Below are 14,770 nucleotides of genomic sequence, written 5' to 3'. Positions count from 1 at the left end.
GATACCTGAAATTTGTGCCTTATTCAGAAATAGCTCTCAAGGTGTTTGATTTGTTTATGAGAGACAAGTAGACAACTGTCTTCAAGGTAGTCATTTAGAGTCACTGATGTAATGTAATTGTGTAGTAAATTCAGATTTAATGTGTGTTTAACCCTGCTCTCTCCTCTCACCCCAAGCTTCACCCTTTAGTTGAGGTTATTTAGATCTTTAATCTAAATATGTTCAACCTGTTTTATGAAGGCATCTCTTCTTCCAAAGAGGAAAATGTCTTTCATTCTTGGAAATTATAGAATCTGCTGTTTGTACTGCAGATCTTTTTTCACCTTTAACAGCAGGATGAATATGGGACCTCTGCATCCCTTAATCTGTGTTTCACATGTTTTAGGTGTCCTTGGTGCTGTCAGCACTGCAGGCGGGGAACAAAGGCACCCAGGCATGTATCACAGCAGCCAGTGCTGTTTCTGGCATCATCACTGACCTGGACACCACCATCATGTTCGCCTCAGCTGGAACTCTGAACCCAGAGAATGACGAATCTTTTGCCGACCACAGGTGCAATGACCCGGCCACAAGCAAGATAATAATTTAACACCTCTAATCCCCCATAAAGTGCAACATACCTGAAACTATTTTATTTTCAGTTTAGAAAAGGTATTAAAATATACAATGACTTTCAGAACACACAGTTAATAAAAGAATCCCCTCCAGTCATGTTATAGGCCATATTAAAAATATTCTGATGTGAATAATAATTTCTTTTTGAAAATAGTTTTTCTAGAACGAAATTCAATGACCTCAATAAAATAGTTAAACTGACATTCACATCTCTTATTGAAAACACCACATTTTCTAAATATGCAAATATTTTTGAATGCAAAACCTTAACTGTCAGATACAAGAGGTTTCCTACTCTCCTAAAAGTCTATTTTCAGTGTATAAGTACTGATGACTTCCAATTTCCACCTCACTCCTGTAAACGTGTTGTAATACTAGATCGTGCTTGGCTCAGTAATGTCTGTGATTTACTAATCCTGTTCAAGTGTACACATCTTGAACTCAGATTTTAGGTGAGTACAGATAAGCTTCCCACCTTAATATGTGTGTACTGATTGAAAATACTTACATATAAGCCTACTTTTTTGATGACTCACTTACGAAGGGCAGTTTGCCAGAAAAGCTTAGATATTTTTCATATAATGGATGAAAATATGAACTTGTCCCCACTAAACAAACATTCTGTTGCTAGAAAAGCAACAGCTTTCTTTCATATTTCTGGTACTTGAGTATTGACTGTGGAGCAGATTGTGACACAATGTGTGCCGTCCCTTAGGGAGAGCATCTTGAAGACGGCCAAGGCGCTGGTGGAGGACACCAAGCTGCTGGTTGCTGGAGCTGCATCCAGCCAGGAGAAGCTGGCCCAGGCTGCCCATTCCTCAGCCAAAACCATCACCCAGCTCACGGAGGTGGTCAAACTGGGAGCAACCAGTATGGGCTCAGAAGATCCTGAGACACAGGTGATGAAAATACACCCATTTAACCTAAACAGCCACAGATGTTTTGGCCATATGTCATCATAGTTGTGTATTTGTTATTTCTCCTGCTATATCTCTGGTAATTTATTATTGAATTTTAACCCTTTAATAAAACTTAATATCATTATACAGTTCATTAGAATTAGTCATCTGCTATAAACGTCCTTTATCTTTCAGTACTCCCCAGCATTAGATTCTCTGTGTAATTGCAGTATTATCTGATGCACATAGTGTCTCCATCCTCCCTGTGTGTATATCTCTATCTCTGCCCTCCACAAAGTCTGAAGTATCATGACTAGGTGGGTGTGATAAGGGCTGCAGTGTTAAATCCTCTCCCCAGGGTATTACTGATAAACCTATACTCTGGCCATTGTGCCATATTGATTCCAGCACTATCTCCTCAGGTGGTTCTGATAAATGCAGTGCGGGATGTAGCAAAGGCCCTGGCCGAACTCATCGGTGCAACCAAATGTGCCGCGGGCAAGGCTGCTGATGACCCGTCCATGTATCAGCTGAAGGGTGCTGCCAAGGTAAAGGAATATGTACAGCTCACACAAATGACTGCCATATCTGGTTAGTTATACTGATTTCAGCAACACTGTGTGTGATGTATTATTGATCTAATACATCCTTGAATTAGCAGAATTACAGGGGTCCTATTCAGAAAAATAGAAAAATACATACATATTTACATCTACAGTCTCACCAGCCACTTGAAAGAACAAATCAGTCAGAATATGACATACATGTTACCTGTTAGTTTGTAAAACCATCTGTTTACATAATAAACATCGGTCTATTTGTGCTCATATGTCAAATGTTATGTGAAAAATCTCATCTGAGATGTCTTAAATGTTGAATTTGCAAATTACAGAGTATGAAATTGCAGAGAAATCTTGGAATTCTAACTAAATTAAAGCTATATTAAAGCTATACTTAAAATATTAAAGCTATAAGATATGAAGAGCTAACAGATAAAAACAAACCCTTATAAACAACTTAAAAGAAGATGGACTACATTAGCTCTACTTTCTAACCTTAGTGATTGTTGCTACATGTGGCTGCATAGGGTTTTTTGTGTTTTTCCACTAAATGGATTTAGGGCCACCCATGGCCCTAGTCATGTTGACAGATTGTTCCTGGTCCTCTAACATATGGTGACCTCTTAATGGGACCCTCTCAAACTCCTGGTGTTCATGTTGCTCAAATTCCTTACCCAGTAATCTAGACTTTGATGTTTTGGAGAGCAAAGAGAGGAAAAATCTCATCATGAGTACATTTTAGGATTACTTTTTATCTATATTATATAGCTTGTAGCAGCGTTGCCACTAGACTAAGCTACAAGCTTGTATTATTGCCACTCAGCAATCATCTTCCAATAATTTGGAAATGAATTCTTCATTCCTCTGTTTCTCATGTATCTTTAGCTTGATAAGTACTTTGGCACACGTAAGCATGATTCACCTGAAGAAGAACCAGTGCAGGAGGAGGCAAAAATGTATTTGTAATCAGATGTTTTGTGGCTCAGGAGAAAGGGCTCCACCTCCTGGTTTGATTGTGAGCATCATCATTACTTGCTTTATTTGACAGGTCATGGTCACCAATGTGACGTCTCTGCTAAAAACAGTGAAGGCAGTGGAGGATGAAGCCACTCGCGGGACGAGGGCATTGGAGGCCACCATTGAGTGCATCAAGCAGGAGCTGACAGTAAGAACACCTGACAGGCCAAACCTCTTCTTTCTGGCCTAGTGGGAGTCATCTGATGAGACGCAGCCTCTTCACAAAGCTGGCTCAAAGAGGGCCAAGGATATCTATGTCTGTTATTCTGGACAAAACAGAGGAGCTTTTTGTTCTTTTTTTCTCTATTATCTATCCGGCTTCTTTTCTCCTCCTTTCCCTCATCCCCTGCAGGTTTCTCACAGCTCTTATCAAGGTCTGGGGAATGGGGAGAGTGAGAAAGGAAGAAGATTTCAAGAGCTTGTTTTTTGTAATTTACTGCTAATCCTTATCATAGGACCTCCAGCTGAAGAGTAGACTTAACCATCTCCAGCTGAAGCCAAATTCAACACAGTCTACTGAACTGGCTGTATGACTGTTACGTACATCAGGATGTTTAATTGTTTAACCTTACTGTTATTCTGCCGCTGCAGTCCATCAGTTCTTCACTAACACAATTTACCATCCACACTGACATATTTGAGCTCAGGTCATGCATATATCCAACTACCTGTGTCTGCTGGTCATTGTCATGCCAGGTGTTCCAGTCCAAGGACATCCCAGACAACTCCACCACACCCGAGGAGTTCATCCGTATGACAAAGGGCATCACCATAGCAACTGCCAAGGCAGTGGCTTCGGGCAACTCCGCTCAGCAGGAGGATGTGATCGCCACTGCCAACCTGAGCCGTAAAGCCATCTCTGATATGCTGACTACCTGCAAGGTGCTAATCCACACCGCCCTGCCAGAACAGGCCTCACACAGAGAGCACCAGGCTGCCAGGGAACATGTGAGCTCAGCCTGCTGAGAGCTGATAGCACGTTAGAGTCCAGTCTACTTTATGGCTGCTCCCACTGGTAGTGACTCAGTCGCTTTTCAAAGTGCAGTGGAAAATCAGTCAGGATGTCCTTCAACAAAAAAAAGAATATTTAAAACAGGAAGAAGTTGCTATCGTTTCCTTTAGAAAACAAAAATGTTACAAACAATTAATCAAATTTTGCACCGAAAATGATCATTTCTAGGTCAGTAATAAACAAGGCAAGCTCACGTAACACCTTTACATTTGTACTGATTTCAAACAACCCAGTGCAAGCTCATTTTTCTGTCATTTTTTTTTTCACAATATTGTTTTCTCTCCATTGTAGCAAGCAGCGCACCACTCTGAAGTGGCTGAGGAACTGAAAATCAAGGCTATGCAGTATGGTGCAGAATGCACCACCGGATACATCAACCTTCTGGAGCAAGTTCTGCAGGTTAGAATCAGACTGATGTCTGTCCTGTAACACAACAGACAGATCTTAGATGGATGTAACCATGTGTTGTACAGGAGTTTTTTTTCTTTTTTTTGTTAAATCTTGTAATTTTTTAGAAGTATGTCCTGCTTTGATTTATTCTTCTGCTTACTGTAGCATCACCCTCCCTAATATAATAATACATATAGGGTCATCAACCTTCTTGATGTAATTCCCATGAAAAGAATATGTTTGTATTAGTGGTAATTTTTTATAACAGCTTTGATAGAGTTAGTAGAATGAATGGTAAACAGCGAGGTGACTTGTAACAGTGTTCTAATTAATGTGCTGCTTAATTAATGATCTTCTTGGCATAATTAGGTGTGCATCATGTTGATTGTGCCAGGATATTAGCCTACCAAAGTACCTTTGGTGGAAAGAGCTTCATGTGTTTTGCCTGCTTTTTCAATAGCAATTTTTTATTTTTTTATTTTTTTTGTAGTGCTAGACAAACATTGTGATGAGGTAACAAAAAATACAAGACAAAACGTCTGGCATTCTAATTCATAGGCTTTAAGACATACAAGTTCATAGACACAAGACAACACAGAATAGTTCATAGACATTAAACAAAACAAAGACAGGTGCAAACAGAGGGCTATTTACAGGCGACTTTGTGAGTTAGAGCTAGTTTTTTAAGTAAGAGAGAAATATATATGAAAAAAAAAACCTCAACCACACTAACTGGAAAAAGTACAGTCTCTTCTACCACATCGATTGTCATTAATCCCACCAAGTCAATTATTTTTGTTGCTGTTATTTATTTATTTATTTTTTTAAGTTTATTTCAGTTTTATTTTACAACATTATACATTCAGGTATAATCAGAGACCTGAGTAAAGAAACATGAAAAGGGAGAGAAGTCAAGTCTTCAAATCCAGCTTGTGTTTCCCTTTTTGTATGATTTACACTCAGATCGAAGGGCAAGTAATTTATTAAAAGCCGTCAAATATCCATAAACGTGGTGTCATTTCTCTTCACTGTAGCACTTAGTCTATCTATTGGCAACACTCTTTGCAAACATTTCTTTGCACCACTGGGTTACAGTAGGTGGTTTGTCATGAATCCAATTGAATAATATGCATTTTCTCGCTTGAAATAGTAATTGTTGCGTTTAAGTAAAATTTTTAGGTGGTAACTCCAATAGAAATTGTCCTGGATCTTTACAAATCATGTGCTTCAGTATTGCACTCATCTCTTTAGCAATAAATGACTAAAACTTAGATATTTTGGGGCAGTTCTAAAAACAACGTATATGTCCAAACACTCATATTACATTTGATGCACATTGGTAAACTGTCAGGATCTATTTTGTTCATGACATGAAGTGTTCTGCGCTGTCTTTAAAGCATTCTATACAGTATTTATTTGAATTTAGTACTGATGAAGAGTGAATGAGTGGTCTGGTGTTGCTCTTTTTTCTTAAAATGTGTGCGTACATGTGAATTTCTGTGGGGGAAAACTTGCTACATACTTGTATAACTGATATTTTGACATTCTTATTTATTCTTCACATTACATTTCCTTACGTCTGTTGTATAAATGTACTCTTTATGTTTACTGCATCCCTGTGCTCGGGCGGGTTCTTGTGTGTTCAGGTGCTTCAGAAGCCCACACCGGAGCAGAAGCAGCAGCTGGTCGTACACTCGAAGCATGTGGCGGCGTGTGTGACAGAGCTCGTCCAGACAGCTGAGGCCATGAAAGGTGAGACCACACACACACTGCTGATGTCCACTGTCACACACGGCAGGCACAAACTAGAGTCGGGCGTGAAGAACTTAAGTCACTAGAAGCGCAGAATCTATCTGATGTTAGGATTTTATGGAACATTTTATACATATGGAAGTTATAAATTTAGCCTTTTGAGTGTTTAAAGTGCTTTATGAAACAATATTATGGTGTTTTATTTGAAGATGTACATTTTATAGAAGCTTGCTCATCCAATAGTGGCTGGAAACAGATGTGAATGCTGAAATAACAGAGGCATTTGAGGTTCTGTGATGTAAAACCTTAAAAGCTTAAAATCGTAAGCAGGGAGATTCCCAATAGGGGCCAACTCAATTTGTTAAAATGTGAAAAACCATGACAGGATTGTGGAGATGGTAGAGATTAGTCAAAGAAGCCCTAATCCTCTTGTGCATGAATAATATTATGTGTTATTGACTCAAGCCACCGAACCTGTCTGTGGCCCTAATAAAGACAGGTCATAAAAATCACTTTAGAATATTGAAATCATACTAGAGAGTGATTGCTGTGCAAATTGTTCCGAATTAAGCTCTGCTAGGCGGTTATGACACAAACGCACTTGAGTGTTTCCTCTAGAAGCTTCATTGGTGCATCTGACAGGAGTAATAGATTGTGTTTGGATGAGAATTAGATTTCAGCGTATAGTCTGAGACCCAGTGGGGCTATCCACTCCACTTCTCTAATGTCCCATGTGCTCTCTCCCTCTCTCTGTGTCTCGCTTTTCTTGCTGCCTCAGATGGAGGTAAGTGGGATATGGTGTGTTTTGTTCCTCCAGATCACCTTTCATATAGTCAGAAGGGGGTAGACGGCTCGGGGGTGGGGGTGCAGAACAGATTTCCCCAGAGCTCAACATAATCTATGAAAACATTGTTCCATCTGCTTTACCAAGCTGTTCCCAAACAGCTCCATTTTATAGGCACTTAAAAACCTATAAAAAGACAATGATCCATCAAATGTGTGTTTCTTCTAACTTACCTTATTTAACTGTAAGGTGTTACAGTCTCACTGCAAACATTTCTTTTGAATGAAGGAACCTCGTAAGATTTAAGTCAAGATTTAGAATTTCTGTGTTGCATGAACTGTGTCAACATTTTGCTCAAGCATAATGTCGACTTGTTATGAAATTTGTTATGGGTGGAACTACTGAAGCACTGTTGTCTTATGTGAATCTGTGTTTAAAAGGCTTGTGATCATCCCTTTCAGGATCAGAGTGTGTGGACCCTGAGGACCCCACTGTCATTGCTGAGACTGAGCTTCTCGGGGCAGCAGCGTCCATTGAAGCTGCAGCCAAGAAACTAGAGCAGCTGAAACCCAGAGCAAAGCCCAAGGTATAAGTGCCCCTCTCAGCCCTTTCCACCCACACAACCCACGTACAGCTTTTTGCCATTAATCAGCAGGGAGACTATGTGGGCCGAGAAGTAGGAAAAGGTGACACTGACTTTGAAGTGGAGTCATCTTTTCTTGTGACTGAGCTGCTATCTCAGTGTCATTAAAGAAAAAAAAAAACAACTCTTTTTACACTAACTATTATGTGTCAGACAGCTGGTCCAGTGAGCTAACATATGATGCTTGGAAAACTTTCTTCAAAGGTACTTTTGGACATTATTTGGAGTTGCGTTGCCAGGAGACGCAATTACACTGCTGGGTCCTCAAGCTTATGTTGGAATGAGTTCAAGTGTGCGATGAACTGTTGTGACCCTTTCTGAATGCGAGGGCCTCTGTCTTATTGAACTTATTTCCTTTGTTTCATTGCATAAAATAAACTTATTCATCTCCCTGGTGCTATGGTATTGCAAAACAAAACATCTTTATCATGTTATACACAGCAAATACACAAAAGATGGGAGATGATAGTGATAGCACTTCTAGTAAATGAAATTACTTTTATGTTCTGTATGCAGTGCAGGGTTGTGTTTGTCGTGTGCTACTGCATGACTGTGTTGTTTGTTTATCTGTCTCTGGAGACTGGATAGTTGGATCCCAGTGGTCGTCCTTCTGTGCCTGCAGTGCTTTTCCCTTTCTCTTTTCCTCTCCCCAAACACAGTGATAGTCAGTTTAACCTTGTGCGTGTGTGATATGAAGGAAAGCATATTTAGGTTACTCTAGTTTTAATAAAGACCGTATAATGCTCTGTCTCATACTATAATTCCACAGCTATAGACGGCTTTTATGAGGACCTCTGTGTTTATGAAAAGGGATTAGTGAGCAAAGGCTTTTCCTCTTTTAGATGTCAGTGTCTCCCTCTAGTGATCTAATAGGAGGCAAGTTTTACCAGCTAGTATTTAAAAGAGGAAGACCCTGACTTTTACAGTTTTTTCTCTCCTATGAGGACAGTTTGTCTTCAGAATCACGTAAATCTCCCCAAACTGTTTTCAAACATTTGTCTATGCTTTTCACAGCTGCTGAGTATAAGAAAATATCAAAAGAGCAAAGACCATAAAGAGGATGTATTCTGGCAAATTGCACTCACAATTTATCGCTTAGCTAGTAATTATTAAATGAACGTTCTTTCTTTCTCTGAGCTCAGTTATTCAAATAATTCCCTCGCTCAGGTTCAGAGAAATGTAATATATGATTTTTTAAAATTGCACTGCACCAGAGATAATAAAGGTCCAAATTTAATTTGTAGAGGCATTAGGCCAAGGCTTTTAAATAGCGTTCTAGTTTCAGTGTGTTGTTTAGACTAGATCCTATGATAAAATACTATTTACTGTGTAAATCAGCCCAGACTCTCCTTCCTCTCCACATATTTCCTCCCTATCCTTTCTACTCCTGTGTCCCCTCACCCCTATTTGGAGAAGAGGGGGTCTCTCCTACCCCTGCATGCTTCCCTTCCTCCCCTCCTCTCTCTAAGCCGTTGTAGACCTGGAAGCCTTCTCTGCAGGGCTCTGTCTGATATGTTTGATATATTAGGTTGTTATTCAGTCCAACTATATATCAAACATATTCCTACAGTGTCCCGCCCTGTCTCCAGCCACGTGTGCCTTATGTGTTTATGGAGATCTGTGGTCAATCACATGTTGCTGAGGCAGAGAGGGCTGTTTGGTAACAGTCCCTGAACTGATGCACTGTGATCTTCATACCGGTATTTAGTGCAGCTTTTTGGCAATGGGGTATGGTACTCTATATGCCAATCTGTTTGTCCTTTGTGTTATAGACTAAGTTCAACATTGTGCATTAAATACAGACTCACAGTGAACATAAAGGATTGTGAAGTTATATTTGTACCTTTTCTTGGAAATTTTAATATTTTAAAATTAAAACTGGCACTGAGTAGATATTTCACTGGGTGATTAAATATTTGTACTCTGTGTTTGTATTTCTTTTTATTCATTTAGTTGTGAAAATGAATAAAGGCATGACTCTGTGTTTCTCTACAAGATTTATTGAATGATGTGTGTATTAAAAATTTAATTAAACACCCAAGACACATTTGAAAATTTATATATACTGTCACTGAACATTGTAGAGATAATAAAATGATAGAATTCCAGAAACTGAATAATTAGAGACCTTACTTTGGGGTTTTATCAAATATTTGTGATGGCAGGGGCACTCATAACCTCATTAAATCATGGCTGTAGCCCTAGATATACTTTTCTATTGCAGATTAATTTTTATCTGTTTTTAATGGAGGGTACAATTCTCATAAATCTAAGCTGAAATCTGATTTTACTTGCAGCAGGCAGATGAGACGCTGGATTTTGAGGAACAGATCTTAGAAGCAGCAAAGTCCATCGCTGCAGCAACTAGTGCTCTTGTTAAATCGGCATCAGCAGCTCAGAGAGAACTGGTGGCACAAGGAAAGGTCAGTCTATGAACCCAGTCAGACACTCAGAGTCTTAGAAATCACTAATAATGTAATATAATTATACTGTTTTCTAAATGAATGTTTGTCTCAGGTGGGATCCAATCTAGCCAATGCGATAGATGATGGCCAGTGGTCCCAGGGGCTCATATCAGCTGTAAGTTACTTTGACTTTTAAATGGTAGTATGACATTGATAACCGCATGAAACAAAATGTCTGATTGTAAATGTGTTGCTCACTACAGGCACGTATGGTAGCCGCAGCCACCAGTAACCTATGTGAGGCAGCGAATGCCTCAGTGCAGGGCCACGCAAGTGAAGAGAAGCTCATCTCTTCAGCTAAACAGGTTGCAGCCTCCACAGCTCAGCTCCTCGTGGCCTGCAAGGTGAAGGCAGACCAGGACTCTGAGGCCATGAGAAGACTACAGGTAAAAATGATAGAAAATGTACATTATACAGTACATAGAAACTGTGTCCGTGTGGATTTAAATGCATGCTAACTTTGATATTGTGTGTCTAAAGGCTGCTGGTAACGCAGTGAAGCGAGCATCAGACAACCTGGTGAAGGCAGCTCAGAAAGCAGCATTTGATAAGACTGAAGATGACAGCGTTGTGGTGAAGACCAAATTTGTTGGAGGCATAGCTCAGGTAAGAAAAATACTCTGTAAACAAGCTCAAGTGCTAAGTGCTCTGAAATATCCTCATCAAACAAAATAAATTATTCCCATCTAGTCAGCTGATTCTTATCTTACATGTTTTTTTTTGTTTTGTTTGTTTTTTTGCTAAAAAGACAATATTTTTAATCAGCTATTTATTTTTTTCTAAAGAAAATAATTATTCTCTATAATGTTCCAGTATACATGCAGACATTCATAGTCTCCATTGCAGGCTTTTTTTCTTTTCAGTCAAATGATTTTTGACATTTGACTGTGTGAAAACAGCCTCCCTTTTTCAGTCTAAACCACCTTGTTTGAAAGGTCGGTGGTGTATTGATATCTTTTCACATTGTATAAAACTGTGGGTGTGTTTCCTCTTTAAATCATGTGTGGGCTTTTCTTTTGAGCATCCATCTGTATCTTTGTCACTACCCCAAGGGAGAGCTGTAGGTCACACCCTGTGGTAAAAACAAGTGTAAACAGATTTCAGAAGTCCAGAGAATCTTCACTAAACCATAATAATATACAGTCACAGAAAAAATTATAAGATCACCCTTGTTTTCTTTCATTTCTTGTTCATTTTAATGCCTGGTACAACTAAAGGTACATTTATTTGGACGAATGTAATGATGACAATAAAAATATCTCATAAGAGTTTAATTTCAGAGCTGATATCTATCCATTTTCCATGTTTTCTTGATAATAACCAAAATCACTTCAGTTCTTGCATCAATAGCTATGACACTGTACTGACAAAAACAGTGCTTTTAGGCATTCCATGTTTTTTTTCTGTCTGTTTTAGTCACATGATACACACAGGAGTTAGTACTTGATTGCATAGCCATTGTTTTTGGTGACTTTCGATGGTTTACCAATTTTTTCTGTGACTGTAAGTGTATTGCACATCTTAATCTGTGAGTTCTCCATTCTGAAAAAGGCCTTGTTCAATATATCCAAATAAAATATGCTTATACCTATAAAACTTAGATTGTCATATAAACCTAACATCGGAGACCATATAGTTTACAACTTTTAGCAAAGAACCACAAAAAAAATCTTGCACTATATGGAGACTTTTCACCATAATAAAAATGTGACAGTGATAGAAAATGTATCATTTAAATGTGTCCTTCACATACCTTCAACATGTTTCCAATGCCATTAGACATTTCTTTCCCACTGCAAGATGCTGATTTGTGTATATTCTCCTTTGCGTCATTCTTGGAGTTAACAAGCTGTGCAGTTTGTCTGTGGGTTTTTCATGTCACGCTGCCCACAGGAATAGGATTATAATGAGTGGAAGGCACTTTTTCTGTCAGCTGTTCTCCTTCTCCTCAGATCATCGCAGCTCAGGAGGAGATGCTGAGAAAGGAGCGAGAGCTGGAGGAAGCCCGGAAGAAGCTGGCTCAGATCCGACAGCAGCAGTACAAGTTCCTACCCAGCGAACTGAGGGAAGACGAGGGATGATTGTCTGAGCGTGCAGGATATGCACCGCGCTGATGAGACCTGTGGAGATTTTGCCGATGTACTATTGGCTGCTTTACTCTCATATAACCGAGGAATATACAGCACTTGAAACAGGCCTGTTTGGTGAGAAAAACAAGTGCCTGTGCTCTTTTGTGTATTTGTGTGCGTGTATGTGTGTGTGTCTGATGTGTGTATGTACTTGTAAGTGATTTACATCGAAATTCAGACTTTAATATCAAGAAGGCTGTGACAGTTGTCAATATAAGCAAGTTGAGACAGTATGATAAAGCTGTATGATAAATGTATCATTGCTTTGAGTGTTACTGCATCATGAGCATTGCTGACTGTTACAATCACAAACTGAAGGTGTTACGAATGCAGAAATCTTCTATAATTGTTGAATGTCCTATAAGTGTTAAAGGAAATAGAAGAAGTAGAGATGAGCTGATGTTATCTCTGCAATTGGCAGAACAAACCTAAGGGTCCATAGCCTGTACACTATATATAAAAAACCTCAGAGTCGATTTAAAGACAGAAGGGGGATGCCTCATTTCACAACTGGCTTGCATGCACCACAATGTCTATACATATCAATGAAGCTACTAACCAATAGAGTAGTATAGAGCGGAGAGGCACTTGTATTTTACTAATAAAATGTGAACTTTGGGTTTGCTGGTACACAAGCAAATCTTTAGAAATTAATGATCCTGATGAAACTGTGTTGTTCAGCCTGACGCCAAACAGCGAGGGGCTCTGATTGGAGAAAATGATGAAAAACTTAATAAATAACAATCCACCGGCCAACACTAGCTAGAAAGATATTTATTCTTGAATTATTTTTGAAAGAAAATAGTAGTTCTTACAGAGCAGACAGGTGTTATGTGTGTTATTCAGAGAATCTGGACTTTATGTGACCAAATATGTCATGCTGCTTGTTCTTGTCTTTTCCTGTAAAACCACCAGAGTTTCTTCCTCTTCTTTCACCTACACAGAGTTGTGTAAGAAATATGTATTTATGTCATTGTCATGTTTGTTCTCTCTTGTTATGTTTTATTTCCTGTCCGATGAACACTGGCCAGATTTTGTTCCTTTGCCCACTGTACTGTAAACACACATACGGTTATTTTCCACCAGTCAATGTCCTGTAATGGTAAAGGCATTTTACTTTAGAATGGCTGTCTATAGCAATACAATACACTGAATATTCTAGCAAATTAATAATGACAGCCTGTACTGTTGTTGGTTGTAAGATGAGTGGAGTGTAATCATACTTGGCTTTGGGCTTGTGAATGAAACAAGGATTTACAGAATGCACTGAAGTTTTTCACACACTGAAGAAGGCAATTCAAAGTTTAGCTTCCACTATTTCAGATATAGGATTTTAATCTACCACTCTTGAAGGAAATGGCTAAAAACTCTGATTCCGGAAAAGCATTCTTTATTTTTTACTATATTAATGTGTAATATATTGGAAATTTTCATCTCCTCAGTCTGTTCATGCCAGTGTCTGGTTTGCATTGTGTACTAGTGCCTTACTTGAGTCTGCCCTGCGAGCAGCTGAAGATCAGGCTGGGTGGGAGCCTGAGCCTTGTCCTCTCTGGATCAGAACATTATGCCAGTCTAATCCCCACTGGGGTCTTAATAAACTGTCACCTAGTCCTTTGCCATACAATACAATGCCTTGGCTGGTGGCCTATCTGCCTAAAATGTTATAATGCTGATATAAAAGGGCATCTGTGGATACCTTAGGATTTAGAGACCATATTGAAAGACTAACACTAGACTGCATTCCATGAGCATGTGGCAATTTGTGTTTGAAGTTGAGAAATTGTTGAAATTTTAAGTCCCTCAAAATGTTGGACTGAATAACTTCATTGTTTCATCGTCTAACCACTATTAAAAAAAATTCCGTTTTTACTAGTAAATGTAAGAAATATCATGAGATATATTGTTTAACTGATTTGTCTGAGTATTAACAGGAGTAGAAACAGTTACTAGCTCTGTTATGAATAGGTGTTGTGCTTTCTTTAACACTGCTTTAGTTTTATGATTTGATGCTGTATGTATGATATTTATCTGGTCACAAAGGTATTTTTTGTATCTACCAAAAATAAAAACAATTTGAAACAACCAAAACAAAACAGATGACCTGATCCTTTGTCTAACACTAAGCGTCATTCTACATTCTTTCCAGCAGATGTCAGGATTATCCTTCACAGTTCAGATAGAGGGGTCAGTGGCTGTTGGGAGAAATATGCTCCAGTGAAAGGATTGACAAAGTTAGCCAGACCAAATATGGACATAGTGGATGTGCTTTTTTTTCCTCCTGTTTCTCAGTCCAGACATTGAAGTATGCAGTGATTCCCATTAAGATATTCTGGTAAAGAAGGAGAATTCCAATTCATCTAGTTGTTTGGTTTCCACAGTCTCATATTTCTTGTTGTTGAGAATGAGCCTCATGTTGATATTTTGCTCACATCAAAACAGACTTGAACTTGAACCTGTCCTCCTGCTTTGGCTGATCCCTTTAATATTTGAAGACTGAGCCTGTG

The 14,770-nt window shown here is 38.9% G+C and overlaps 1 protein-coding gene across 7 annotated transcripts in view; it reads left to right on the top strand.

Annotated features, from left to right (window-relative positions):
* The window catches only part of tln2b (talin 2b), an 80,292-nt gene extending 65,939 nt beyond the window's left edge, over window positions 1-14,353 (top strand). For 3 of the 7 annotated variants that reach the window (XM_030136371.1, XM_030136374.1, XM_030136373.1), the window contains 14 exons: window positions 386-552; window positions 1,331-1,514; window positions 1,937-2,062; window positions 3,123-3,239; window positions 3,788-3,973; window positions 4,395-4,502; window positions 6,140-6,245; window positions 7,024-7,029; window positions 7,491-7,615; window positions 9,970-10,095; window positions 10,190-10,252; window positions 10,341-10,523; window positions 10,618-10,743; window positions 12,090-12,218. In XM_030136371.1, coding sequence (XP_029992231.1) covers window positions 386-552; window positions 1,331-1,514; window positions 1,937-2,062; window positions 3,123-3,239; window positions 3,788-3,973; window positions 4,395-4,502; window positions 6,140-6,245; window positions 7,024-7,029; window positions 7,491-7,615; window positions 9,970-10,095; window positions 10,190-10,252; window positions 10,341-10,523; window positions 10,618-10,743; window positions 12,090-12,218 — 1,752 coding nt within the window. Of the gene's footprint in view, window positions 1-385; window positions 553-1,330; window positions 1,515-1,936; window positions 2,063-3,122; window positions 3,240-3,787; window positions 3,974-4,394; window positions 4,503-6,139; window positions 6,246-7,023; window positions 7,030-7,490; window positions 7,616-9,969; window positions 10,096-10,189; window positions 10,253-10,340; window positions 10,524-10,617; window positions 10,744-12,089 lie in introns of all 7 variants that reach the window. The other 4 variants (XM_030136377.1, XM_030136375.1, XM_030136376.1 and 1 more) reach the window with 3 other exon arrangements.
* The last annotated feature ends 417 nt before the right edge of the window (window positions 14,354-14,770 follow it).

Source organism: Sphaeramia orbicularis, chromosome 6 (assembly GCF_902148855.1).
Source record: "Sphaeramia orbicularis chromosome 6, fSphaOr1.1, whole genome shotgun sequence".
Classification (NCBI taxonomy): Eukaryota; Metazoa; Chordata; class Actinopteri; order Kurtiformes; family Apogonidae; genus Sphaeramia; species Sphaeramia orbicularis.
This window is presented reverse-complemented; position numbering and strand designations above follow the sequence as displayed.